The sequence below is a fragment of the Harpia harpyja genome, chromosome 1 (assembly GCF_026419915.1).
Source record: "Harpia harpyja isolate bHarHar1 chromosome 1, bHarHar1 primary haplotype, whole genome shotgun sequence".
Lineage (NCBI taxonomy): Eukaryota > Metazoa > Chordata > Aves > Accipitriformes > Accipitridae > Harpia > Harpia harpyja.
The window spans coordinates 39,181,941-39,208,824 of NC_068940.1; the positions used below are offsets into that span (position 1 = coordinate 39,181,941).

The 26,884-nt window shown below is 39.0% G+C and overlaps 1 protein-coding gene across 2 annotated transcripts in view; it reads left to right on the forward strand.

Annotated features, from left to right (window-relative positions):
* PREX1 (phosphatidylinositol-3,4,5-trisphosphate dependent Rac exchange factor 1) overlaps window positions 1–26,884 on the forward strand; it is a 176,320-nt gene that overhangs the window by 93,123 nt on the left and 56,313 nt on the right. For both annotated transcript variants that reach the window (XM_052788254.1, XM_052788262.1), the window contains exons 6-10: window positions 9,741–9,902; window positions 15,347–15,480; window positions 18,837–18,952; window positions 19,943–20,092; window positions 23,462–23,609. In XM_052788254.1, coding sequence (XP_052644214.1) covers window positions 9,741–9,902; window positions 15,347–15,480; window positions 18,837–18,952; window positions 19,943–20,092; window positions 23,462–23,609 — 710 coding nt within the window. The remainder of the gene's footprint in view (window positions 1–9,740; window positions 9,903–15,346; window positions 15,481–18,836; window positions 18,953–19,942; window positions 20,093–23,461; window positions 23,610–26,884) is intronic.

Consider the following 26,884-nt stretch of genomic DNA (forward strand, 5'->3'; position numbering starts at 1 on the left):
CATCAATGCAATGACATTTTGGTATTCCTCATCTTAAATTTTCCCGTTCCTCTGTATCATTCTAGGACAGGTCTTTCAGAAAGTATGGGATTCTGTATCAGGTATCTGAAGAGCTACGAATGGACCAGTTTATCTTGCTCTTCTTTAAGAATTTGTTTTGCAAGGGGCTAGTAAACAAAAGACTAGGACAAAATAAATTTTTCTAAACAGTAATTCAAATTTTCCAAGTTCAATGGCAGCTGAAGTCATTGGGCTCTGGGGATCAAATATTGGCCTGTGGAAATAAACTAGTGGTTTCCACTTTCTCACGCATGTGCAGTTGTTTATGTCAAAAGGCCTGGTGGCACAAACCTCCCTTCTTTGAAAGACCAGCAAGGCTAAGACTGAAACTGTTGCTTGCCTTCAAGCCACAGTGGGGTAGAATAAAGATAAATTTGTCCTCTGACGCCAACACTGTGCCTACCTTCTGGGTGGGGACTCTGGTGTTTGGCTCTGGTGCGGTTGACCCAGACCCATGCATACTTGTCGAGCAAATAGCCATGAAGGGAGTGAATGGGAAGCACTGTGATGAGGCATCTTGTGATGTTGCATTCCATTTTTTATGGATTTTTCTTTGTATACAGGCTGATATAAATTGTACACTGTTCAGTACTTGAAATTTCCTGGACAGGAAATAAAAGTTTTAAGAAAAAGGTGAGGGGAATTTTGTTTTGGTTAGGCAACTAATCTGCCTCAGTCAGTGAGGTAATACCATTACTAGGGGTTGTCCAGCTGAGGAAATATCTGTGACCATTAGAAAGTGTAGATGCCGATTCTCAAAGGTAGTGGATTCATAGTGAATAAATTGTATCCCATTCAAGACTTGTTTGATACTTGCTAGCATGAAATTACCAGAGTGGACACAAATGTTTCAGACATGAGAACAGCTAAGGGAAAATACAGGCTGATTCTGTTAGTGCTGACCAGGAAAATGCAACTCTCCAAGCAAGTTAAAAAAAAAAAAAAGTAGATTTAAAAATAACACAACCCTCAAATTAAGTGTTTGCTCTCCCTTTGCTAGTGAACTGCAGTTATTGCTCCTGAAATAACTGTTTTGTATTCATGGGGATTGGATCTTATTTTATCTAATTCCCAGGGCAAACAGATACTACTGTATTCCAACTGATTAGAGAAGTTGTAGACCAGAGCTATCCTACTTTCCTCTTTTGCTTTGTTTTTAGCAAGAGTTAGTGAACATCCAGATTTTCTGGTAACTTTGATATGACCTTGTTATAGCATAAGTACTTAGTATAGCTAAGTGGTTAGGTTTGATAAAGATAGTATGAACAAAGTTATTCAGACTTGTCTGTGTTTGAAAGTCAACCTAAATATTAGGGTAAGGCACATATTTAAGATACTATAACTATTTTTTATTAATACTGTATGTGAGTATTCTTCAGAATCATAGCATCTAGCATGGGGTTAATTTGGGTTACTTAATTAGGAGTAATATACTGGAGTATCTCCAAGTGAGATACACTTTAAGCATATAGTACCAATAATTTCCAATATACAAAATAAAGTATGGCATCCTGCAATTGGTGATCTTATGTTTTCTTATCCTTTGATGAAGCTGTTTGGTTTTTTGAACTAACAAATGATGGAGACAAAACAATGATTCAAATTATGGTGATTGATACATTTCAATTTTATTTATATTTTCCATTTTTTGTGAACCAAACTGCAGCTTTGGAGTGGCTGACTCTAAACAGGTTTAGTGGGGTTTGGGGGTTTTTTGTTTGTTTGTTTTGTTTTGTTTGATTGGTTGGTTTGGGGTTTTTTTTAGTTGTAAAATTTTGATTGCTTTCTTTCTGTCTAATTTACTAGCCTTACATATGGTTTGAAGGGTAGGACCCAAACCTAGCCATGGTGTTCATAATCTCTGTGCAAATAGAGAAGTAATAATATTAATATTTTTGTCCCTAATACTGTTTTTGTCTGCTTCAGGCAGCATGCAAGAAAATTAGTATGGAATTTGTTGGTCAGTAAATTAGTTTTATCCCCAGTCCAAAACCTCTCTAATGTGACTTTCACTTCTTTTTCTTGCTGTGAAACTTCAGCAAATGATTTGAAATCTGTTTGGGGAAGGATGTAAGAGTTCTGAATATCTGTTAGCAATGAGGTTCATTATAAAATTTCCCTAAAAGTGAGAAAGGGGCTTGGACTAGGCTCAAACAAAACAAAACTGGGCTTGCTGTGATGGGCATTATGATTTGGTAAGAAGAAGCAAAGGCAAACAGAGGCACAGACCTTGAGAGCATATACTGTGTGTGTGACTTAAAACTCCAGTGTGTGTAGGTACACTGGAAAGCTTGCCAAGTAAATATTTCTAGCAGAACGTTTTGGATTAAGGCAGCTCTGCAGCTTGTGTCTCACTGATAATAATTGTATGACTCTGTATTAATTAGTGTGAACCATACTACTTAAGAGTAGAAGCAGCTGTTGTGTAAACCAGTCTCTGAACAAAAACAGCCTTTTTCCCTTAATAAAGAGCATTTATGTCAGCAAGAAGAAAACCCTAGGGGAGTGGTGATCATGAGTTAATCACACCATTGGGGGTGTGGATTAGGAGCAGTCCTTTCTGTCTCCTTCCTCCCAGCGCATGAGGAATGTACAGCACATGATAGCCGCACCCCTACGGGTTCCTGATAGCCCAGTGCATGTCACAGGGGTTGTTTCTTGTTTGATGTCTATTCTCTTAAGGAGTTGCTCAGACTCAGCCAGAAATGCACATTCCACCTCTGATCCTTTAAAAATATCTCATAATGCACACAACTCCATGAACGATTTAGGGCAGTAATTATGTATTGCTTCATGTGATGGAAGACTCATTGGCCCTAGGAGGGAAAGAAAAACCTGGATGCAAAAGGCTGAGTGACCAGGTTCAGAATCCTCTTGAAAGGGAAAGCCTGACAGTGAGGCACACACAGACCTTAATAAATGCAGTGCCTGGACTTGGAAAGGGAAAGATGGGAAGCCAGTGATGCGGATACAGAACAAGATGAAGAAAGGTTAACTCACTGTTTCCCTCTTTTCCCTCTCCATTCTTGTCAGAGCTGTTTAAGGAATAGAACCTTCCAATTGGCTGTGATTGAATATATTTAATCTTTGGGGGTTTGTTTTTTTGTTGTTTTATTTTGGGGTTTCTTTTCCCCTTCCTTTTTCCCCCCAAGAAAAGTGGTTTTGCTCTTAGATTCATGACATTGCCTGGTTGAAATCCAACTCTATGTAGCACAACATTAAAAATTATATATACCCTACAGAGTTGTAAGGAACACTGCCAATTTATAAATCATATTTCTGTCTTCCACACTTTTTATATATAATCACAAATAACTGGTAATATTTATAAAATTGGAAACATTTTTTTTATATTTTAATTTAGCATATGTTGTAGATTTGATGGCACATTGAATATAATCTGTTTTACTGATTTACCGTTGCTTGTCTAGTCTTTACCCTGCAGAAACATTAACATAAATTACAAATTTTAAAAATACACAGAATAAAAAAACCTGCTATGATTGGCAGGTACACAGATAGAGCCTGGTGTAACATTTATTTTCTGGTTAGTTTAAGTGGAAAATAAATTTTAATACAAGCAAATATTAAAAACTGTAAAATACAAATCTAAAACTCCTGGAAACATTTATATTCACAAAAAGGTGGGGTTTTGGTGGGGGTTTGAGTCCTTTTTATTTTTTAAAAAAGCACGTTTTGGAGCTGAACACAACTTTTTGAACTGATAAGCAAAGAAATATGTTGTCTTTGTTATCTCTGTAACCCTGAGATGTTCAGTAGGTAACCAACGGATGTATCTCTCAAACTGTATTTTATGTATGCACTGGTTTGTAGTGCAAAGCAAGACAACCTGGCAAGCAATGATTTGCACCAGTCAGTGCACAGCGTTAACATTCATTGCACAAAATCCATGTTAAGCTGTGCCTGAGCGTCCTCAGGAGTGTAAAGATAGGAAGAAGGAATTTTTAAAATATAGAGACTTGTAAATTTCAGCTGCAAAACATGTTTTCAGTTGTCAGTTTTAAGTACACGAACAGTTGTTTTTGTGTGGCAAGGGAGGACATGGGGAAAGATGACAGACTTCTTTTTTAAAAAAGATCAGTTAAGCAGAATAACATCCTTTTTTCTAGGAAATATTAAGATTGTGTTTACATTTAAAAAACCTCTAGTTTCCTCTGCCTGCCTTCATTGTTCACTCATCACCCCTCCTGCCACCTCTTTGCATCTTCCTGTGTAATGTTCTTTTGCTGAGTTCTCTCCTCGTAGGTTTTTTTGGTTGGTTGGTTGGTTTTTGGGGGGTTAAGCACAAACCCCATATATAAGCAGCTGATATGTCTTACTTCTTATGTGATTTTGTTCTTATATTCTATCATGTTTAGAACTCTTTTAGCCTTAAGCTATTTAAAGCTGCATCTGAGACTGAAATACTTAAGTTGGAAATCCTTTTACTACATTGCATAATCAAAAACTGGTATTTCTGAGTAGTCAGATGTAGATGTCCTTCCCTTCTGTATGCTGTTCAGGAGGACATTACAGCTGGATGTAGATGTCTTCAAGTACTCTGTCACTCTCTTTGTAAAGTGAGTTGTGTTCTGTGTGGAGGTGTTACGAGTGTCACAACCTCAGTCTTTGCAGCTATGAAAGAGGCATGAAATAAAAGGAAAATTCTGTGCCCAGAGGACATGACACAGTTCCCATTTCTGTCTTAGTTCTTTAAAGAACAGAGATAATTCCCCCCCCCCGCTTATGATATGGAATACCTTCCCACTCCCCCCCGCCCCCCCCCCCCCCAAAAAAAAAAAAAAAAAAGAGAAAAGTCAAAGGATAATGGTGAAGATGATAGAGGCTGTGAAAAATACCAGCTTTTCTGTTCTCCACTGCTGGTTAGTCTGAAGAATTAACAAGTCTGTAGCTAGAAAGTAGATGTGTTTTATGAATTATTTTAAGAAACACTTTGCAAGGAATAGTTTTCTGCAGGTGGCAGCAACCTCATTTCCTGGCCCTATTAGTGCACAAGTTGCAATACATAAGATAGTAATTGCAGACAACAATATATATGAGCTTTATGGAGGACAAGACAGTCATACGCAAGGTTTGCCATCTGCTCTGTCTCTCAGCTGCCTTTCAAAATGTCATTGAATGCACTCAGAGTTTACACATCATAAGTCTGTCACTAAAATAAATAAGTGCCCAGAGCTCCCTGACTGTATTTCAGAAATGCTAGGCTATGCTCTTTTGGGGAATGGCAGTGTCAGAGCAGCATGGCTCTTCCTCAGATGGCTTAAGACTAGGCAGTGGTAGGACAAGTTCTCTGGCTGCCTATGTTGCTTGTGCTGTTGAGGCAACTGACTGCCCCAGCCAGCACCCTCCCTGCCTTTTCCAGCCTCCTCTCCTGCTCCTTGGGCAGAACTGCAGGCAGCTACCAGGAGTGGGGAAGATGCTGTGTTCATTGCAGCAGAGGCCTGCTGTGAATGAAGAGTTCTTTCTCTGTCTTGGTGATATTTCAGAAAGGGATGTTTAGACAGTTCTAGTGTATACGTATCTGTTTCCAAAGCAGTGTGGGTGACACTTGAGCTGCAGAACTTCATTGATTTTTAATGAGAGTCATGTAGCAAAAATTCTGCACTCTGTTTTGGAAGCATGGAGTAGAGGCTAGTGTCACCAAAGTGCAACAGCTCCCTCCTGCCTTTTCTTTTTGAACACTTACTTTCCCTGGCCTTCTCTTCAGCAGAAGTAGAGTAAAAACTTCCATAGGTAATTTCATTTGTGATATCAACTGTAGCAGCCAACCTCTTTTTCCTGTGGATGTGTTACTCACTCTGTAAATCAACCAAGAGTTTAAGATCATTAACTCTTCTCTCTTAATGGGATTCCCAACTGTCAGCACATTACCTGTCTCCTCTGTCATCCATCTGACAAGAGTCATTGTCAATCTCCATTTATAATTTTCTGAAAAAAGAAATTGTAGCTATGAGTAAATTCTCAAAATACCAAATCTGTGCAAAGAACTGAATAGTTACATTTCATTGGACAAACACTGACATTCCCATCCCTTCATTTGGGCCTTTCTGTCTCCAGGATCTGTCTATGTGGGAATGAGAGCACCTCCCATTGCCATATTTTGATTCTCATGAGACCTGTCTCTTGCATTACTTAAAGGAGTCTCAGTGGCCAAGTAGTTTAATCTCAAGATGCAGATTTTGCACTTCTGTAATGCTGGGTCTCAAGGTAGTTACTAGTGCTAGTGAATTAAGTCTTGCTCCAGCCAGTGTGAGGAAGCAGAGAGGAAGCACTGAAAGGGTCTGTGCAAAGGCAGAAACGAATCTGTACTATTAACTCTAGCTTCCTCCTTTCAAATATGCCTTCCAATTTTGCTGGTATCTGAGCACCTCACAGTCTAATTATTTATTCTACAGTTACTCCTGCTAGTAGAAAAGTACAGTTAGGTATGCACAAACCTGTCACATGCTAAAGGTGACTTCTGTCTAAAGAATTTTGTAGAGCAGATCTATGAATCAACACTAGGACAGAGAAAGATCCTTGATTTAGTAGCTCAGAGTGTCTGGATTAGCAAAATGGTTGGATTAGCAGCTAGTATACTCCCTATAAATTAATGCAAGCTTCAGCAGAACTTGGACTTCAGCCCACATCCCTCCACTCTCTGACAGGCCATGTAACTAGAGCCTAAAAGTACCAGTTAATTTGATCTAGAGGTTGTGTATGGACATAATTCAGTTTAGGAGCAGTGCTTGTATTACAGGTTGTGCAACTAACTCAGGCAAGGCAAGCCCCAGTAATACTCGGGGTCATACCTGAAATCAGAGTATGTCAGTGCCGAGCAAGACAGCATGGCACAAAGATCTTAAAATTAATGCCAATATGGCAAAATTTTGTGTGGTGAAGAGACACTTGCTGAGGTTAACGTGCTGATGTGGAGAAGCAAAAGACAAATCAGACCACAGATTAAGCCTAGTTGGAGCCCGTGACAGGCATTTGGGGATTGTAATCACTTATCTTGGATGAACAACTGCAACAGGCTGTCTTTGCCCTTAGCTGTGGGAACTATGGATTGAAGCAATTTAGCTGTGTTCAGCCACAGTGCTGTGCAGGCTCTCAGACTATATTCAAACTCTATACTTGTGTCTCATGCAAAATGATGCAATTCAGCAGCAGTTTGCCATTTAGACACAGGACTTTTAAACAACCAAATAACATGTTGAGGCAAAACAGAACATAGCGAGAAAGTTAAATATTCCAGATAATCTAAAAATGTGGGTCTCAAACACCATATTATGTATCGAGATGAAATTACCAGACTTAGTTAAGTTTTCTTTAATGTATTTTTATCTAATTGTGGCTGACTATAAAATAGTATTGGTCTAAAAAATGATTGATTGTGAGTTGACAGTGGTTACCCCTTTTGCCAAACTGGTTAATATTGTCAGGTCCCAAGTTTTCCCACTGCTGTTTTTCAGTGGGCGGTGTTAAACTGGGCTGTTGTGCATTGAATCAAGTGAAGCAGAGTCTCTTAGGAACCCCTTCAGAGCAGAGATGTTGTTCGTCACTGTGTTAATTTCTGAAGTCAAAACATGTGCCCCATAATATGGGGAAGAGTCCCTGCTAAACTCCTGCTGCTCTCTTGGCCTCTCTCTTTCCCAGTTCAGCACTTTTTCCCACTTTGCCTTTTGGGGAGCCCTCTCCACTTGCCATGGGCCTGTCTTGGAGGTTAGAACACTGAACCGAGTGCCAGAAAGTCTTTGTTCTGCAAGTGACTTGCCATTGGACAAGTTACTCTTCTATAAATGAATTTCCTGCTTCATAAAATGATTATTATACTTCCTGACACATAAAAGCATGGGAGAGCTCTGGTTAGTGAATTTCCCTGCAATTTCTGGATACACAGACTCATCATGTACAGAGCTGTAGGTGCTTATCCGCATGTGATGGGTTGACCTTGGCGAGCTGCTGGCTGCCCACCCAGCCGCTCTCTGTCTCACTATTTGACAGCGTGGAGGAGAAAATAAGATGAAAAAATGCTTGTGAATTGAGATAAAGATGGGGAGATGACTCAGTAATTTACCATCACAGGCAAAACAGACTTGACTTGATTTATTGCCAATTAAAATGTATTTAGGTAGTGAGAAACAAAACCGCCTTCCTCACAGCCCCCACTTTTTTCCCCAGACTCAACTTCACTCCTGCATTTGCAACTCCTCTACTTTCACCCAGCCCTGAGCAGCGCAGGAGATATGGGGAATGGGGGATTGTGGTCGGTATGTAACATTTCCTCTCTGCTGCTTCTTCATCCTCATGCTTTTCTCTGCTCCAGCATGAGCTCTCCGTGGGCTGCTGTTCTTCAGAATAAGCCTTGTCCTGCATGGGTCCTATATGGGCTGCAGTTCTTGTCAGGAGAACCTGCTTGGGCATGGACTATCCACCTGCCACAGTTCCTTCAGGGAATAAACACCTGCTGCGGCATGTGGTCCTCCAGGGAATAAACACCTGCTGCAGCATGTGGTCCTCCACGGGCTGCAGCGTGGATATCTGCTCTGTCATGGCCCTCTCCATGGGTTGCAGGGAGATACCTGCTCCAGCCTGGTCTCTCCAGGTGCTGCAGGGAAATCTCTGCTCTGGCGCCTGGAGCACCTCTTCCCTGCCCTCTCAGGCTTTGGTGCTCATGGGGCTGTTTCTCACACATTTTTCCTCTCTGCCCTGCTGCATTTTGCCCTTTCTTAAACACATTTTCACAGAGGCGCCGCTGGCTTCTCCGATGGGCTCAGCCGGGTCCTGCTGCGGGTCTGCTGTGGAGCCGGCTGGAAGCGGCGCAGGGCAGCCCCTCACCTCTCCTCACAGAGGCCCCTGCAGCTCCCCCCTGCCAGCGCTGGGGTACAGACACCTGCTACACTGAGGCATCTGAGTTAGGAGAGGTGTTTCACTGGAATCCCTCTTTGGTCAGTGGAAAGAGACAGGCTTCTCATGAGGGCAGTTCCACTCTTTGGTAAATCTGATTTGCACTTTGGTTGCGTTTCTCTGCTGGTTATAGATCTAAACAACCTCGGTCCTAAAGCTTCATGTGGGTTGTGATTAATCTACACCTGATCGTTTCCTTAAGTACTGTGGGTGGGGTATACAGCGTAGCAGTATTCCTGTAAGGCCATAGTTCATGGAGAACCCCACATCCATAGCTCTAGTGGTTCCTGATAAGACCTGTTATAGGCAGAATTTTTATTTGATCAAAGGGGCCTGATCCAACATCACTGAAATACTGAATGCACATCACTGGGGCTGGTATAGCATCTAGACAATGGCTAGGTTAACAGTCCATCTCGTGTCTTTGAAGTAGACAGTGTGTTTTTTATGTAATCTTTTAATTTATTTGGCCTTGGTTCACACTAGAAGCAAACACATGTGACACAGCAAAACATACTTCGCTTGAGCTCTTTTCATTTGGCATATTTAACGTGAGTAATAGCTTCATTTATATAGCAGCATTCATATAAAACAGCAGCCTTGCACGGATGAAGAACAGAGAACAGCATCTACAGTAACATGCCCACAACTTGTCTTTAATTTTGCAGTGGTTCTGGCATTTTCCTGTGGGATTGCACACTAATGCTTGTGCCTTTCCATGAGCCACTTCTAAGTTCACATTGCATGTTTTCTTTTCTTTTTTTTCAAAGGAGTTAGCTAAGAGGACTCCCTCTAAGCATCCTGATCACCCAGCTGTCCAGAATGCATTGCAGGCAATGAAGACAGTCTGCACAAATATCAACGAGACCAAGAGACAGATGGAGAAACTGGAAGCCCTTGAACAGTTGCAGTCCCACATTGAAGGATGGGAGGTATGATGTAGGACTAGCAAGCTCCCTGGAGGCAGTTTGCTATGAAGTTTAATGGGCTGAAGTTTAGTGACCCATACTGTGTACAGGGATTTCTGTTTCTTATGTGATGTGTAAATGCTCTTGAAGGTGTGGGTGGCATCACTCTGACAAGTTTAGAATTTAGTGTTTATTTTGGGTGTGCAGGCTGCTGCTAAATTGTAGCAGAACAAACGGATTATGAAAGGAAGGAAGGTGTTACAGCTAAAGTGGACTGAATTTTCAAATGGACAGATCTCATTTGAAAGACAAATAGGTCTAGAAGATGAAATCAGGACTGGTCTAAATGACAAGTTTCTCTTTACATTCCTACAAGCCTTTAGTTTTTCCGGGAGCTTTGAAAGTTAGCTCACTTAACTTCATACATATTTCCTGTATAAAAGATAAAGGTTAGGTTAGCAAGGATTAGATTAGAAAGCAAGTGGTATATTTGTGTTTGCTCCAGTTAAGTTACTCGTGGATCTGTTTCTAGTGATGTGTTTGTCAGTAGGTGGATCTGTGTAGGTAGAAGCATTTACTATGGAAGGGAGAAAAATAAGAGAGGGAGAAAACTAGGACATGAAGTTTGGGGGAAGAGGAAGTCTGGAAAAAGAGCCACTCAGTAGAAATACTGGGAAGTCAGGATGGTGTGCAAAGGGTTGGCAGGTTATCTTGTGATGAATTTAGTTGAGGCCCTTGAATCAGTGGAGTTGGAAGCATCTGGGAGGTGCACTATAGGGAGTCAGTGGTGTTAAATGGTCTCATGGAGAGATTGGCGTCGGCGTTTAGTGAGACTGACATTTAAAATGTCAAGGCTGATCATTGCCAGCTGAGGATGTCTTAGCTGAGGACATTTTGTTAGAGGTCACGTAAACTTGCTCATGTTCGGACTCTTGGGTGCTCTCCATGACTCTCTTCTGGGTTGTTTTTTATCTTTCGTGTATCTTTTAAACCTTGCTTGTTTTTTCCCTGAAGGATGTTCTTGGCATCCAGCTAAAGATGTGAGAACAACCCAGATACGCAGCTGTGTAATTTTTGGATAGCAAGCTCAGCAAACAAAGTCATATAATGTTCTGTACAGCAAGACTTCTAGAAGTAGTTAAATCTATTTCAGATCAATGCAACTCATGGGTCATCTAGGCAAGAGGTATGATTTGAACTCTGGAGCCTGAAGCATGACTATTAAAGTGTCCATGATGTCATAAATAAAGTGGTATTCACACTTATTCCTTTTTTATTAGGGTTTAACTTATCTACAACAACATTCTGGGACTGAAAACCCTTTCAGATTTTTTTATATACACTGTTTTGTAACAAAGTCTCATAGGTCACTCAGCTCAAAATTTCAAAAAGGAAGAAGTGTTTTTCCATCCCAGTAAGCTGTAGAACATCTCTAAATTATTCTAGTGGCACATTAAAAGGAGGAAAACTAGCTTTATACATCACAGATACAGGCCAATGCTCAACATGATGGCATTTTTTTTTTCTTCTGTACATGTAAAGAAATTTGAAACTGACAGTTTACTGTCTTCACAGTGCTAGGGGTCTTACAAATTATGACTCTAGAGCAAAGTGCTATTTAACTGTTTTTAGTTCTTTCAGATGTATTTCACAGTTTATTCCTAATGAGAAGGGCTCCTAACGTCTCTCTATGGAAAGCTGAAATTGCTGAATTAAAGAAATTTTTAGCTTAACAATGCAGTGCTATAAGCCACAGAGCTGGCTGTAGGAGGAGGAAGTCTATAAGGCAAATTTATGCCTGTTTTTAGTTTACCTGATGGCAGTCTCTCCTATGAAATAGAAAATTTCCCTTTGCTGTTAGCATGGATATGGATTCTGAAACACTGGTGCCCTGTATGTACGGTTATATACTACACATACTAATTCGACAAGGCCTACAGCTTCCAACTGTTTTAATCCAAGGCATCTAAATTGTCAAAAAGAAGTGAAGATCAGCTTACTTATGACCAAGTATTTTACGATTATAAGGGATGTAGCCTGAATCGGGGGAGTATGCAAGCAGCCCAGCATGAAGTTTGGCATTAATTTGTTCACATAATTTGGAACAGGCTCCACCTTGTCTAATGTTTCTGTTTAACCAGACCAGCAGTTTCACTGGTTTCTATGACTTTGCACTTCCTTCCAACTGTCCCAATGGACCATCCCTGGTCTGATCTTCATCCTATCGCCATCAGTGCCACCCTCAATATTTCCAACATGAAGAACAACGTAACATCATTTTGCTTTTGCAGTCTCTTCTGCTTGTGCTTGAGAGTCATCTGTAACTTCACTAAGAGCAATAGTTGTTTTTTAGAGATATTTCCTCACTTCAACATTTTTTCTTCAACATCTCCACCCACCAATCCGCATCTCCCTCTCTAATACAACTGTCGCTGTCACTGTCATATACTGAGCATATATTGGCATCGTCCTGTCAGTGTCTTTCTGAGACAGATTATGAGAGGATGTGTTACAGTAGGCCAAATCTGGGAAGCTGCTGAAGGCCTGCAGTTTAATCAGAGATCTGTTCATCAAAATGAACTCTGCTCAGATTCATTCTTTTGGAATGCACAGAATCCTTGTAGATATATGTTGTGGATTAGTCTCAGGCAAGGCGGTTTGATTCTGGTTAATCCTTCTGGGAAACAAAGATTAGTTTAAAAAAGGGGGAAAGAAAAGTAGAGGATGCATGAGAAGACCAACTTTTGTATACAATCTTTTTGTTTGCTTAGTGAAGAACAAGTTAATATGCTGTTTCTGTTAATTATATATTGATTTTTCTGTGGGGAGAGCTCCTCCTCACGAGTCCTTGTGAATTATTTTTAGTGAGCAATTGCTACATATCCTCAAATTCTCCCAGTCTGAAATGCATAGGAAAGCAAAACCCCCATCACAGAACAGCATGACTTGTAAGATATATGTTAGTGCTTAGGCAGATCAATCATTTTATAATTGGCGGTAATTTGCAATTCTACTAGCTATGACGCTTTCTTTTTCTTTGAGTTTGTTTTTTTTTTTTTTTCCCTGCAGCTTGGTCCCACTTGGAAAGGTGAGAAATACTGTGTTGACTCTGAAAATATGAAATAAATATTCTTTCTTACTCTGTTTCTTACTATTGAAAAAACCTCTCAAATGGGTATAAATAGTATTAGAAGTAGCTAGGTCAACAGCAAACAGGAAATGCATCAACAGCGTTTAGATACCATCATGATGGGCCTGATGGAAAAATAAAGATTCTTAGATTCTTAAGGCGAGAAGCAACCGTTGCAATCATTTGCTTTCACTTCCTGCACAAAATAGGCCAGATAATTTTACCCAGTAATTCTTGTGTCAGTAAAAGATTGACTCCAATTACTGATGTCACTGTGTTCATTACTTTTGCTGTCTTTGGGTATCTTTCAGAAAACTAAGTACTTGATGTTGAGGTGCTCTGAAGTCCAGGTTTTTGCATGGGCAAACCACATGAGGAGCATGCTTTTATGTTGTACAGTCAGTTTGTATCTGTTCCTATTTGTGTATTTGTTAGTATGCCTCTGGGGTTGTAATTCTGAGATACAGTGATTTCTCCTGGAGATAGTAATGGTCAACAGGTCATTTTCAAAATAACAAGTGCTCATTTCTGGACATGTATTAACTCTTTCTATGGAATGATTAAGAAAATAAAAACATATTGGCACAGTAGATGTAACTATTGCATCTAGCTAGTTCTTGCATCATTCTATCCAGAATGTATAGAAACACATGTGAAACACACAAATTGGTATTGCATACTTGGCAGCCTTTAAAGAATAGCTGCTTCCTTGTTAACTAAAAGCAAGACATGGACAGCACAGCTGGCAAGATTTGGTTTAGAAAAATCATGTAAACAGAGCTTCATTCACACCTTTAGAGTGACTGCATTGCATTTAGAAAGGCTGATTTCAATTCAGTGACTTTCCCTGAATAGCTTGATGGCATCAGACTGTGCCTTCCTCAAAAAAAACCCACAACCCCCCCCCCAAAAAATCACTCATGCAATGTCTAAAATCAATCAAACAGATCTTTCTGGGATGACTTTATAGATGGAGATGGATTTCATGCCTATGCACAGAGATGTCTTCAGTTTAAGTGGGATGAATTGTGTTTTACAAAATTTTTCTATTATTTGTGAATATAGGGTTAAGGGACCTTTGGAAATCAAGCAGTTTTGTTGATAATAAATGTCTTGAAATCCAAAGTCAGTTCTCTTTTCCAGTAAGACTCAAGGCAGTGGGTCATACCGTCTAATTTACTTCCTTATCTGCATGCTGACTGTGGAAGGAAGTTACTGTTACCCTAAGATGTGCTTCCTCCCAACTCAAAGAGAAATCTAAAAACTAATGAGTGATCCAGAACTGGGTGGTAAATGTTTCCAAGGCCTCAGAGTGTTTTTCTGAAAAGGAACCTTTATTGATAGGATGCTCTTGTACCTTTGAAGTAATACTAGATCAAGGAATTAAAGGCTAGTGCCTAAGGTTTAGCCAAACCATCTTGTTTAGTCAATGGAGCAGTTGAGGAGCAGATTCTCAGCTGTATGCATTCAGAATGTGAGGTCACTTGGAGTTTGCCTGTCCTGAGAGCAACCTGGGAAAGCCCTATAGTTGTTTTTCATTTGAGCCCAACTGCTTTTGTCCTAAAGGGCCCCATTTAAAGGACTGTATGATCACTTTTCCTAGGCATAATCTGAGTAGCAGTTTGGGGAGTGAATGTTTTAGAGTGATCTTCTGTGGTTTGCAGCTTCTGGGCATCCTCATAGGCTAAAGTGTCTTGAACAGGAAACTCAGTTATCTCTATGGCTGTCTAGTGCATATAATGGCTTGTACATAGCAGCTAGCACAGTGTCTGGGACCAAACCTCTGATTTTCATGGCTATGTTTCTAACTTGCATGTGTTTGTTAGAACTCCGGAAAGGAGAGCACCTGCATATACTTCTAACAAAAAGAGTTGGAGAGACATATCACCACTGAGATGATTTTGCAGAGAGATGGTTAATAGCGTCGTATGTTGGTATCAGAGCTACAATGTTAGGGAAATACCATTATTGTTTTATAAAGCATTCCTAAAGCTATCAGTTGTGATATTTGCAATGATAGCTCAGAGTATGAAAAGAAGACTAATGGTCTTGAGAGACTCACCATACAGCTGCTTTGAGAGTGAAAGATATCTTCGGGAAAAAGTCTCCTGGAGTTTAATAGGGCAGATTTATTGTAGTGTATGAGGACTCCAAAAAAAAATTTGTAATCCAGAGAAAACATGTTGTGTTCAGCCACATTAAGAAATTGAGGACTTCCTCCTTATGAGTGCATCAGTTATTTCACAGTTTAATAACATGCAGTGTTCTAGTAAAAATCCTTCATTGCTCACACACAAAAGAAGTTAAAAATAAACAATATCTCTTTTTGATGTTTCAGGGGTCAAATCTGACAGATATCTGCACACAGCTCTTGCTCCAAGGGACTTTGTTAAAAATCTCAGCAGGAAACATCCAGGAGAGAATGTTCTTTCTGTTTGATAATCTACTGGTTTATTGCAAGAGGAAATCCAGGTGAGTCCCTCTGTCTTTACAGTTTTATAATGGGACCATTCAGAATTTTTTTAAGTTGAAAGTATGATCAATTACTGATCATTCGCTGTATTCCCTGTTGCTCTGTAGGGCTGAGTCACAGATGTGACTTTCCTCTGTTCTTGACTATTGCTATTACTTAGACTATATGAGAAAGAATTCACTATATGGTAGGATAAATATGCCAGACAGTAATGGGGTCCCCACCCTGCGAAGTGCACAGTCCCAAGACAGAAGTCGATACAGTGCAGAAAAAACACAGAGTGAGTTCTTACAGATGGAAGGCTTCCCAGAGCAGATGGGTCTCCAGGAGTGATGTGAAGAAGGTGGCCTTGCCAACTTTCATTGTGAGGTTTTTCCAAGCAGAAGAGGGTGACGTGAAAAATGATATAAAGCCGAGAAAGGGGAAGGTAGAAGGCTAAGAAAACATTAAATAGATGCAGGGCACAGAGGAGTGAGGAAGAGATGAAGATTAGCAAGTTGCTGTTCAGCATTTGCAGCCCCTGTGTTCTGTGCCTTGTCTTCCTTATCCTAGTAACAATTTTTGCATCATTCCACCTTATAAAACTTAAGCATTATTAACACCTGCTGCTTATTGTTGGAATAGCATTGGCAGTGTGGAAGACAATTTCCTTCTGCAGCAATTATACTGTATTTCAATTCTTAAGTTTTTCATCTTCACAGCTCCAGTCTCATTCTCATGTCTTGGTCTCTTCTAAATTTAAAATGCATTCTCTACAGTCCAGATTCTCCTCCTCCTTCCTTTCCTGTAATATCCTCCCCCGTCTTCAAGTTATACTTCTTTACTGGTGATGGCCAAGTAGAGTGGCCAACCCAATTAGAAGTTCTCAAGACCCAGAGTGTTCTCTCCAAAGAAAATTCTTGTATCTCAGAATTTGGGTTTATTTCCCAGTTTTTTGTTCAGTGGGAATTTTGGAACCATTAAGCTGGGAATGTTCAGACTTTTTGTGTGGATAATGCTGAAACTATACAACATAAATACAAATTATTAGGTGAAGTCTACATTAGAAATTATTAGAATGTGATATAAACTTTTAAATTAAATTTAAAAAAATTTACAGAATTCAATCTTATATGGCTTTTAATATTATCTAACTGAAGCATTCTGACTGTGCTGAAATTAAGCAAGAAAGATGAAACATTTCATTTTGACGCTTTACCAGATTTGTCAAAATCCAAACTTCCATATAAAACAGAGTTCAGAAATTGTGTGTCTTCTAACAGAAAACTATTCCTTTAAAAAAAAAAAATCAATTTGATATCTAATCTTTTACTTCTTCAGAGCTATTAGAAACTGGTTTTCTAATCCTTTTTTTGTAGTTCAGGTTAGCCTAGCCCCTCCCACACTGTCCAGGCATTTTTCCTGGAATACCAAGGTTTAGAAAACAAAATGTTCTACTGCCTTTTAAGCAACTCTCTGGTTTTTGTACAGGAGATAATTACAGAGCTACTCTGTAGTTTGGCTTGATTTTGGAGGAGGCTGCTGTAACACTTTGTTTTTCCCAAAGGATCGATATTGTTTGTCTAATAATGTAGCTTGAACTGATGAAATGTCAAGAATCTGATTTCCATTAAAAAATAGAATATTTTATTAAGTCTGCTGGGAATTGCCTAATGTAAAAGATATATTTAGGGATCGCTAAGCAACTTTAATTTTGGATATTTCTCCTGTCTAGTTGCTATTTATAATTAGTCCAGGGTGGAAATTAATGTCTATCCAGTTGTGCTGGTGTGATCATTTGGCCAGCTGCTTGACAAACAACTGACATGTTAGTGGAACACAAATTTTGAAAAAAAACCCCACCAAAAAACTGCCTGTGTCTGTTCCTAATTTGAAATTGAATGACTTGGTTCTCATCTTACTTACACTATGCCTATTTTGTAGAAATCACTGGAGTTTTTCTTGATTGAAAAGTGCAACCAGAATTCAGGCCTCAGTCTTTGATAAGTAGTCAACAATGCAGCCATTTGAATTTGGGCATCATATCTTTTCACAATAGCGTAAATTAGGAGTAGCGTTGTTGAGACCAATTTAAGATGTGTTTAGAATCAGAATTAGATCTGTGATTTTAGGGCTAAGACTGCAATCTCGTCTTTCGCAGAAGCTTAGAGAAGTCTGACAAACTGATGACATAGATTTTCAGGGCTGAGTATTGTTTTGTGTTTTTAGCAGGATCATAGACTGCTGTTTAAATTAAATCCTGATGTCAGGAACAATATGTTTCATGTGGGGAAATGGGCTGAGTATTTAAAGGGTTTCAGTAAGGCTGCCAGGACAGTTTTTCTTTTGACTCCAACAGTCGTCTTTAGGAAATGATCTAATAGCTCCAAGATCTCAGTCCCTGTCAGTCTGATTGGATGTAAATATAGGGTCATCACTAAATGTCTATTTGTCACTAAAGCTAGCTGTAAAAGGAAACATTGTTCAGAAAAACTTGGTGATTCTCCTCTCACCTCAGTTTATCATAGCTATTTTACTTTGACAGAAATTTTTTCCCCAGCTGTTTTTATTGCAATATTCTTTGAATCTTATGAGCTCCTGGCAAGTTGCCACAGCAATCCCTTCACTGTACAGAGTTTGGACACCTGCCATCTCAAATGATGATCATTTGACCGGTTGTGTTTTCATTCACATAGCAGGGTTGTTCTTAGATATTAAAGCTCAGCAGGTGTCAGTTGGATGGTTTTAAACCTATTCTAGACATAAAAATCAGAACATAACTAGCAATAAAAAGTGCTTTCCTGAAATGTTTTAGAAGACATTTCAACAGAGACACTATAAAGCTTACGGATAAGGAGGTAAACTTTGGTGCAAAATCACCGCAGCAGCACTTTCACAAATGCCACATACAATGACATTTAACACACATATGACAGACCATGTGACACTAGCCTATTTACATGTTTCATTTCATATTTGAAACTTGGTACACATAGAACAAATTTATCAAAGTTTTAGGCAAAGGAAGCAAATCTAACATTGTATCAGGTGATACTGCAGTTTTCATCCCAAAGCCACACGCAGTTCAGTTGTACTGGCATTTCAATCAGTTACTCATCAAGAATGTAAATCTTGAAGGCATCCCAATCTTCACATAATCTTGCAAAATAAACTCTTTATCGCTGTACTGACACTGTTGTATGATTATCTTTGTGAGCTGACTGAGTATTCCAATTATTTAAAATCAGAGACATGGTCAAATACCACAAAACACTACATTGGAATCCTTTTTTAATGGTCATATCAGATTGATTTATGCATATGTGTGTTACGCTGTTTGCTTATGTGTTGCTAACAGTCTAAATCCAAATTGCAGAGTTACTGGAAAAAAGCCATCTAAACGGACAAAGTCAATCAATGGGTCCCTTTATATCTTCAGGGGCCGAATAAATACAGAAGTCATGGAGGTGGAGAATGTAGAAGATGGAACAGGTAAGAGACCAAATACTGTCTTTTAACAACACAGCAAGTCCAGATCTTATGTTGGAAGTTGGTACAAAAGTACTCGTCCATCTCCTTTAATGAAATCTTAAGTAAGCTATGTAACTTATGATGCATTTGTTATTAGATGAACTTATATAATTGAAAGACTGGACATGCTTTTAGGCACTTGTCCTTCATTCTGAAATGACCTTACGAAGAGTTTGTGTACCCAGAAGCTTGTCTATTTTTTATCCTAATCCAAGTTAATTTAGTAAAAGATATTTTATCTTCTTTCCATCCTTTATTTTCTTACATCTTAAGCCATTACAGCTATAATAACAGAACTTCTGGATCTTCTTCTCATTTAGAATACTACCAAATATTAGTCTTAGCATCAAATCAGTAGCATGGAATGTGGCCGTGAATGAAATATGGGAATGGCAGCTGTGTTACGATTTTTGTGTTCTGACACAGGCAGGAAGAAGGATGGGTTTCTAATTTCATCCACAAAGGCCACACCAGCCCCTGCTCCTATTGTAATAAGTCGGGAATTAATATTATGCCCTTTAAACAGTTGACACTTAAAGAGTTCCCATGTCCTGTGGACAAAAATCCTTACAGTGCAAGAAGTTAGCATGTCTCCAAAAGTTCAGAACAAATAACCTAAACAAACATCATAGACTTTTTCACTGATGTCATTGTATTTAAAATATTTTAGTTCTTCTTCTGAGGTGAAATTACAAAGTGTCACTCTTAGGACTGAAACATTCAGTCAGTTTGAACAGCCTAGCCATGGATACTTCTATTAATATTTGTACTTCCAGAGTGGTAAGTAAGAAAACAGTCACATTAGACAGTCAGTAAGACTGATGCATGAGGAACATCTCCAGAAATCAAGCTCTTCAAAGAAGAAAATTTTAATTAAGGTGTCCCACACTGATTTGATTAAAGTAGCAGGCCTTCTATTCACTGTGTGTATTGTGCTTTGGGTTTTTACAGCAGATTACCACAGCAACGGCTACACTGTGACAAATGGCTGGAAGATACACAACACAGCCAAAAACAAATGGTTTGTTTGTATGGCCAAGACTGCAGAGGACAAACAGAAATGGCTGGATGCTATAATCAAGGAAAGGGAGCAGAGAGAGAGTAAGTGGATAATGTATTTTCCAATGCACTGAATGAACTTGTGTACAAAGGAGAAATGTATAGGCATGTATAAGTATCCGAGAGAAAAAGAAAAGGTTGCAGTTTTTCCTCCATGGGCAGAATTAAAATCTATCCTTAATGACAAGGAAAATCAAGTGGTTGAAAACAAATATTTCTGAATGGGTGCCTTGGGGTTTTTATGGACTTGTGTCAGTATATTTATTAAATAAATAACTGACCAGAGTCAGTTTCTTTGATGCATTGAATTACTGTGAAAAAAAAAATTACATTTAATCAGTTTCATTTGTTGGTCTTTTATTTGTAAATAAGATAAAATTTTATTGTATTTATTGGTAAAAACAAAGAAGAAAATCCAGCTTGCAACCTTTTTCCAGAGGCAGTGACACAAACTTGTTCTCACAAACTCGGCCTCCATGATCTTGAAATAAACAGAACAGCTCATGGAGAAGAATTCTAGAAATATTACACTTAGAACAGTGTCAGATGTATGCAGATGCTTGTCACTTTTATCTTTTCTTGTGGAATGAAACAAAAGCTAAGCTTATCTTGAAATGGTATTGTACAACAGAAGCAAGCTCACAAAGCCGTGGATCAGGGTAGGTGATAAAAGCTCTGAGTTCCTTTAGAAGTTGGAACTATCTTTCACAAGTTAACTTGCTTCCCTGTTTGCTCAATGGGAACAATAATAGATCATTGCCAGAGAAAATGACACTTACTTTAAAACATTCTGTGCCTTTTAGAAGTCGTTTCCCTCTCTGCACATGCAACTCCATTAAAGATGTAATTGCTCATTTATGCTAATATTGAAAGAGGGCAGTCCGAAACCCTTTTTTAGTAGTGGGTTTTCAGAACTTGTACTTGCTATGCAATAATGCTTTAGATTTGTAAAGTATTTTAAGAAAGTTACAGATCTGTCACTGAAGTTTAATGAAAGCAGAGAACCTAAATCCTTTAATGTCCTTTGAAATCCAAACCTTAGTTTTTATGTTACAATACTTTGCATCTAATCTGCTAAGCACAATGCACATTGCAGTGTTATTTGTTACCATAGAATATAACATACTGTATCATATATAAACTCCAATACACTTTTGATAATAGCAAGGATACAGCCTTCAAAATGTAGATCAGGCATGGTGTAAATTCAAAAGAACTACCTGAAGGCATGAGGGAGAATCAGTTTTGATTTTTGCTCATTGGTCAGTTCTGCATCCCACTCTACTGTAAGGGTCCTGATCTTCCACATGATGTATTTTTTTAATAAAATACATTTCTTGGCTCTTACTTTTACCCTCAGAGTTCTAAATCATATCTCTAAAAGATCCAGTGAGTTTCCATTTCATAGTGAGTTTTCCCTTTGTGAGGTCACTAGTGCTCTGCGGAATTTCCTGTGCATAGGGTAAAATGTGTGAGGAGAGAGAAGGTTCAATAAGAAGGAAAAAGACAGGACTAGAAAAACAGGCCATATATAAACAGGGAGCTTGAGAATATGGGGAGGTGACGGAAATAAATATTAGGAAGGGAAAAGAACTATTCCTTAATAGAAAGTTTCTCAAAGTTTTCCATGCAGCATTGTCTAGTAAGAGTGGGGTTTTCTCTGAATCTTTTTGTCATATAGTTTTATGTTGTGGCAGCTGATGACAGGCACTCAGGGTAAGCATGGATATTCTGGCAGACATTCCAGGCCTTACTGGAAAATCTCCTTTGGATCAGAGTACTTACAAAGTCACAGAGATATCAGTGTTTGGATTAGAAAGCTTGGTGAGATTCCCAATTCTGTAGGATGAGTTGGGTAGAATGTGCATTCCAGCCTGTCATTTACATCAGAGCCTGGGGAATTCAGTGATGTAAGACTAGCAGGAAACATGTATACTATTACACAGGCTGTTTTCTATCACGAGTTCACATTGCAAATTAGCCTCAGCTACACGTGTCAGCGTTTGCATTGGATTGGATCACAGTATTGGAGAAATAAGAAGATGGAAGAATAACGGCAATAAGCCAGGGGTTTTGTGGAGCCAAAACCTTTAGCCAGATATTGGACACATGAAAGAAATACTGTATTTGAAAGACAAAATGTTGTGCAAGACTAATTTCTGGAATGTGCATTTCAAGCCTCTAAAACAAATGCATTAAACATTTACAAAAAGCTAGAAAGCAGCTCTGATGACACAGAAGACTATTAATTCATTTCAGTATCTTACCATAAAGCAACAGGATTTATGTACAGTGAGGGTGAACTGCTCTTCCCAAAGAATGTACGGGTTTCATTTTCTAGCCTTAACACTGATCACTTAAATTCTGCCTAATGTCAATCTCTGTAAAAATTAGGCATGTAAGTACAGGACCAATTCAGGCTCCCTGTTTTAAAGCTAAGCCTAGAGATGTCTCAAATCTGTGCCTCTCTTTTGGACTGCAGAGTTGTCTAGATTTGCAAGTTCTAGAATAACATAGCCAGAAAACAAAATGATTTGTTCAGGCTAGAAGAGACAAAACATCTACACAACAAAAACAGCTTTTCTCATATGCTGTCCTCCTCAAGCAATTTGCAAATCTAAAGGGAAGAGTGCCAGAAAATGCCAGTTATGACGATAGTTGTAACATAGACACCTATTGTTTTCAGAGATCATCCTCCTGACTGTAGCAATTTTCAAGTAAACATGAGAGATGTGGAAACTCATACAAAGTGGATGTGAAATTTTCTCTATATCCAATTATCTATCATTCCTTAAATCATTCAGTATTTTTTTCATTGACTGGATAATGTGATTGTCAAACTGTATTTTTAGCCTCGGGGTATTAGTAAATAGGCTAATTAAGAAAGGGTGAGAAAATAACGTTCCTGTCTAGTTTTGATTTATTTAAGGATGTGAATTTGATTTCAGCAGTTTTGTATTTTTGGCTTCAAGTAATAGAACACTCAAAAAGTCATCTGCTCTGTCAAGCATTCAGCTGCCTCGAACAAGTCTTATGCCAGCAGTTATTTCAGGGTCAAAAGTGAAATTACAACAGGAAATCAGTTTCAGAAGGTATATGTTTTATCTTGTTTTGGAACTTCTCTGTGTTCTGTAAATCATTCTACTTTGTGTGATGTGATGTAACCATAAGTTTAAAGCTACTTTTTAAAATGGAGAAGAAAAGCTGCAAGCATCTCGGTGGTGCTAAACTCACCAATGACAGTTTTTTACTCAGATAAATAAATGACCCAATTTCCCTCTTTTTTGGAAAAGAAGTCAGTTAAATTTTGTGTTTCTACCATTTTTTTTCTGTTTGGCCTCAGCTTTTGACTTTCAGCAAATACTTTATCTGATGTTAAGGATCTGAGGGAATTTCTGCTTTGTATTCCAGGTTTGAAACTGGGAATGGAGAGGGATGCATATGTCATGATTGCAGAGAAAGGAGAGAAGCTGTACCAAATGATGATGAGCAAGAAAGTGAACCTTATCAAAGACAGGAGGAGAAAATTAAGTACTGTTCCCAAGTGCTTTCTTGGCAAGTAAGTGGCATTTGAATTGAAAAGGCCCTTTCATACCAATTAAAAGGATGGACTGTGGATTTTCTGTGGATGGCATTGTGAGGTCAGATCAGATGTGTTTTGATGCCACTTAATTGAAAAGGCCATAACCCCTATTATAGTTGTGATTTATTAAAATTAATCATTGATTTCTATTTTATGCCATGTGCAGGCTGTACAGTGACAGCTCATTCTGTTGTACAGTAACTCATAACAGCTGTTTCAAATCAGCAAAAGGAATAAGAAAGAATACCTTAACTCCCACAAGCTCAGGGCTGTTGGTGGCCTAACCTGTATCCTCTTTTGTATACAAGCAAATGCTTACCAGGTGATGTTTAAATCCAGCAGAACTGTCCAAGTCTCAGGATTGAATTAGAATTTTCCTGTTTGTCAACAGACACAAATGAAATTTTGTGCATCAGGAGACCTGATGCATTTGTTAGAAGTATAGGGCTTTATTGGCTGGAAAAAAACTCTTTCACTCAGGCTAGGTATTACAAAATATTTCGTAAGAATGACATGTATGAAGCAGTAGAAGAGAGACCCCTTGGACAAATCACATCAGAGATGAGGTATGGTAGCAGTGGGGCTGTTGTAGGGAAATGTCCTGCATGGCATACAGGGAGACATATTAGTTGACCTGAGAAGACTTTTCCACCTCAGCTGTTTATGATTCAAATGATCAGCTGTGGGAGGAAAAAAAGTTCTGAAAGGCAGATTATCCATTCATTTCCCTTCCCTCCCCCTGGTCTTTGTAACAGCAGTTTGCAGGCAGCATTCCTTGCGTACAGGGTGTGGAAATGATGCATTGTCTTTCTGCCTGACAGAAGGTAATCTGGTAGCATAGGCTGGCAATATTTCAGCTATTAAAAAAATTCTTGATTTTTGAAGATTTGGTTACTTTTTTCTTCTTCACCCACCCACCCCCCCCAGTTATCTTGCTGGATTCAAATTGAAACCTTCAAGCTCTGATTTTGGAGGCATGATATGGCATTTCCTGTTTTCCATGCAACAAGAAGTACCAGATCAGAAACTTATGTTCTTCCGGTGCTGATATACATGAGTCTGTTGTGGATTCCCTGATATTTTGCTTAGTCTCAAGTGTTTCCTGGGATTTCCTGCTACTCCTTTTTCTTCTAAAATGTCTGTTTTCTTACATGCTCCACAATCTTTCCTGCTCATTGCCCTTAGTTTGCTTGACAGCCACCTGACGCTCCAGTAGTGAGGACTTGACCTAACTTTGCCAACGGGTAACTGAGCCCAGACTGAGATACCTACAGGTATCCTGATCTCTAACAAAAGCATTATTTCTGCTAATGTTCCAGCCTTCCCCATAGAAAATAACTGCTGATACGTTTTCAACAGTCACTTGTTGGTCCAGTCCTGGGCAACTCAGTTGAGTGCAATTCAATCAGTACAATCCAGTCATGGCTTGCAGACTTTTGGTATCATTCCTGGGGCTTCCCCTGAATAATGCATATTAGCTGTGACGTATTCATTTTTTCAGATATTCCTGCCTAAGGGAGTCACTAATAACTGTGCTGACATGTACTTAGTGGTTTTCTGCTACATGCAGCTAAGAGTAACACTAAGGCCACAAAAAATAATTTTTCTCTTGGTCTTTGGATATCAGATAACATCTAATAATTCAAGAGATAAAATGTGTTTGCAGAAAAAAAAAGCATGAATTAATCCTAATATCTTCAGAAATCACATGCATTTATTTATAAGACTGTTTATTGAACTTAACTTCAGCAACTGACTTGCTTGAGTGCAAATCCATTTTGCTAACCACTCCTCAGGTGTACTGGCATTTAGGCATGTGACTAGTGATACAGTGGGAAAGATGTGTGTTGGTGCCAGTATGTGTAACTGTTACGCTTGCCATGCTTCTTTTCAGCGTTGCACTAAATTGATTGCAAAACCTTGAACTGTATTGAACTTGTAATAGAGAGGATCTATTAACCTCAGTAGACTCCAAACATATCTGATCAGATTGCACAAACCTAGATGGGCTGGATTTTCCTGTGTATTTCTTGAGTAGAAACCCAGCTGTTCTAAGTCCCTTAATTTCAGAGGTATAGTTGGGAGATGGTGTCCTGACTTGCATGCCAGATGAGAACTGAGCATGGCAGCGCAGTTGTACTGGAGAACTGCTTAGGACAAGATGAGGAAACAAATCAAGCTTTGTCATCCACTTTTTGGGTTGATGCTTTTTTAACAACAGTCCAGCATATACCTAAAAAACCTCTTGGAATGTTTCTGGATCATGCACTTTCAGTGCTTATAAAGCCTTCAGAGCAAATGATAACTGATTTTGCTTATGAATCAAATGCCACAGAAGTCTTAAAGTAGCTCTTAAGAAAACCATCCCATGGTTCTGAAGTTTCAGGGCTGTGAGAGTAGCGTTCAGTTATTTTCCTTTTTCAGCTTGCAATTTCAAATTTTCAGAAGACTGCCTTACCTTTACAATCCAAATAAACTCCAGGGACACAGTTCCAAATAAAAGCAGCAGGAAAGCTACCAGGGTAGCAGTGTTCCCCTGAAGTTTTGGGCAACTGTTTAAGTGCTGTAAACTGCCATAGACCCATTGTGCTTGATGGAAAAATGTATAGCAGCTGGGCATCTACCCTGGGTACTTAACATGATTAGAGCCATTGGCCTGCATGTCTGTGATGGGGCACTCCACAGAGTGTGTCTTGTATTCTCAGTAATGAGTGTGGAGGATCATTCTTACTTTTCCTCCCTCTGCAGTTTATATTCTGTTTCAGCTTTTAAATACTTTTAGAAACAGTTGAGAATCACTGGGAAATTAAGAATGAGCTCTCCTTAGGAGATAGAGAGTCTGACTCATCACTACAGTACTCTGGCTTTAGGAGTTTTACAAAACTCTACTGGTTTCCATGGGATTCCCCTGGCATACTTGAATAGATTCTCCTGCTTTTTCTACATTATGACAGTTACAGAGTAGCCCCTCAGCAAACTGAAGTTTTCAGCACTGACACTGTTGTTATTCTAAAGGCAAAATCAAATACTACCTACAGCTTAGATGAGTCAGCTCTGATAAACATGAAGAGACTAAAAATACTTCATTTTGAACCCACAAGTGGAGGCATGGATACTGGTGTTGATAAGCAGCAAACCTCTGCATGTTGGCAAGCACCCAAGTAGTTTATTGAATTCAGGTTTCCCATATGTCACTCTGCTTTCATATATTCCTTTTGTTCTTCCCTATGAATTTAACACATTTCTAGTAT